Below are 2,428 nucleotides of genomic sequence, written 5' to 3'. Positions count from 1 at the left end.
TTGTCCTGGTCGATGTCATTTTTGTAGAGGGCCCAGGTGGACCAGATCGGGTAGCGGAAGGCGTTTTCCGACGGGATCTTGGACGGCTTGTTGAAATACCTCCGCACCATGTACTTGTGAATGGAGGTCACGTCTGAGCCGACGCACACCCTGTAGCTCAGCTCTGGGAAAGGCTGCTGCCCCAGGGGAGGCTTGTAGGGGGAATCCTTGTAGCGGGCCTGGAAGAAAAGGGACCGCTCGGTGGCGTTGAACCCGAGGTGGAAGGGCACCGAGTCGTTGATCTTGATGGCGGCCGCTTTCGAGGACAGCCAGTACCGCTCCAGGATGCCCCCGAAGCTGTCCCGGAAGGAGTACACGTCACTCGTCACGAAGGGCGCGGGCTCCTGGTACCCCGGGAGCCGGATGGGCCAGTGCTGCACACTCATCTCGCAGCCCCCGTACCAGTGCGCGTCCTCCCAGAACATGGTGTGCTCCACCGCCGTGTCTGCCACGAACTCCTCCCAGCGCACACGGTAGCACATCACCGTGTCCTTTTGCTTGACAGTCTGGATGAAGAAGTTCAGCTTCCCCTTGTCTGACCGGGTGCAGGTTAAGATCTCCCCTTCCTTGGAGCAGGACTCCAGGTCGAGGGTGCCCGACTGGAAGGCCAGTCTGAAGACCACCTCCCCGTCCTGGTTCTTGATGATGAACCCGTCCTTCCTCAAGTCCATCAGCTCCGTCTTCAGCTGCTCCGCCTTCCTGAGCGACGCGGTGTAATAGCACCACGCCACCACCGCCGCAATGAGCAACAGGAGCCCTACGGTTATCGTCCCGATCATGGGCCTCAGCTCCTTGGATGGCTTCTGTTTGATGGGGGTGATGTTTTCGGGTAGGAACGTATACATGATGTACCCTTTCTGTACAGCGTCTTCCTAATTGACAAGATAGCGGGCTTTCTGTCAAGCCCTGCTCTGTAGGTCTTGTGGATGGGAAAGGGCTTGTTTCTGGCAGTGGGATGCCTTGCTGGATCTCCAGGTAAGTGGGTTAGGAAGCCAGCGGTTCTTCCCACTCCAAATCCATTCGATTCTCAGTGTCTGAAATAGAGAGGAGGAGGACATTTAAGCACCGCTCAAGTGGATCTGTATCAATCACGGTCACTGCCAAGGTCCAACCAAGCACTTGGCCCCAGCGTTTTGGTGCAGACGCTGAGAATGAGAGGCTGAGCTCGTAATGGAAACCCAACCCCTAACCAAGAATTAGCATTTATAGGACCCATGTGACACGTGGATGAAAAGGACCAGATCTGTCCCAAAGAAGGCAGTGGGTCATGCAGATATACCCGAAATCAATTCATCAGAGCACGTGAAAGAGCACCAGTATATTTAAGTTTGAGAGGTTTTTTTTCCAGCACCTAGACTACTATATTTTACCCCCTCTGGGATTTAGGGGTTAACTTGCAACAGATGCTTTGGATGTCTGGAGCGAAGGTGTACTCTACCCCTGCACTTGGCATCAGCACAAGTCTCTCTCCGCTGCCCACAGACCTGCCTTGGACTGAGCGGCTTGTTATCCTAGCTGTCACATTTTATGGACTACTTGGGGCCTTTACGGCTAAGTGCAAATGAACAGACATGCATGGGTGAAAGCTGATCGCTTGCTAATGAGTAGGCAGATCTGTACGGTTTGCTCACAAAACCCACGGTCAGTAAGCTGTTAGCATCGTTCCTGGGTGGTGCTAACTGGCAGGGCTGTACACAATTGTGTGATGATCTCTAAGCAATGTGGCTTTCTATCTACGGCTGTCTCCACTCTGGATTTAACTCAGATTAACTGCACTCGCCTTAACTCTTATTGTGCAGGGTGTATTATCATCCTGGGTGATTGTATCTGGGCATATGTATTAGCAGCAGATGAGCTGTGCTAATGCAAGAGACTGTCATCTCAAGGTTAAAGCTCCCCCACTGAAGACCGAGGACGGCGGGTGCGGATGGGGTCCTGCCTATCACTTGCAATCACTATGCAGTCAAGATAAACCCTGGAAGTATAGCTTAAGGGAGACTTATTGCACCTTGAGCCATCATTACAGATGCACAAGAAGGAAGAGAAATGCCGCTCTGCCATGGACAAATGTCCAGTCGCTCAGGGTGGAGAGGACAGGGATTGCAGAAAATAAATGGTTCAGAGCTTTTAAAGGCTTTTCCTCTTGGGCACCTGAGCTCCAGTTTGTGCAGGTCCTGCCTCTGCTCCGCTCCGGCTGGTTATAGTCTGAGCAGAGGCAGCCAAGTGCAGGTTGTTATAATCCTGCTCTCTGATGCAGAGATGCCAAGATCCTCGTGGATCCTGCCTGGCTGCCAGCTTGCTCTGCCCGGCCAAGCACAGCTCGGGGGGCAAAGGAAAGGACATGCCAAGCAATTAGAGAGAAGGCCAGAGCCCGCGAACAGCGGAGCTG

The 2,428-nt window shown here is 53.5% G+C and overlaps 1 protein-coding gene across 1 annotated transcript in view; it reads right to left on the bottom strand.

The window, feature by feature from the left end:
- The window catches only part of KIAA1161 (KIAA1161 ortholog), a 12,133-nt gene extending 10,830 nt beyond the window's left edge, over positions 1-1,303 (bottom strand). The window contains exon 1 of the mRNA XM_019518291.1: positions 2-1,303. Within this exon, the coding sequence (XP_019373836.1) occupies positions 2-884 (883 nt within the window). The 5' untranslated portion in view covers positions 885-1,303. The remainder of the gene's footprint in view (position 1) is intronic.
- Positions 1,304-2,428: the final 1,125 nt, after the last annotated feature.

Source organism: Gavialis gangeticus, unplaced genomic scaffold, assembly GCF_001723915.1.
Source record: "Gavialis gangeticus isolate Ggan-Ray unplaced genomic scaffold, GavGan_comp1, whole genome shotgun sequence".
Taxonomy (NCBI): Eukaryota; Metazoa; Chordata; order Crocodylia; family Gavialidae; genus Gavialis; species Gavialis gangeticus.
The sequence above is the reverse complement of the archived record's forward strand: the minus strand, read 5'-3'. Positions and strand labels throughout refer to the sequence as shown.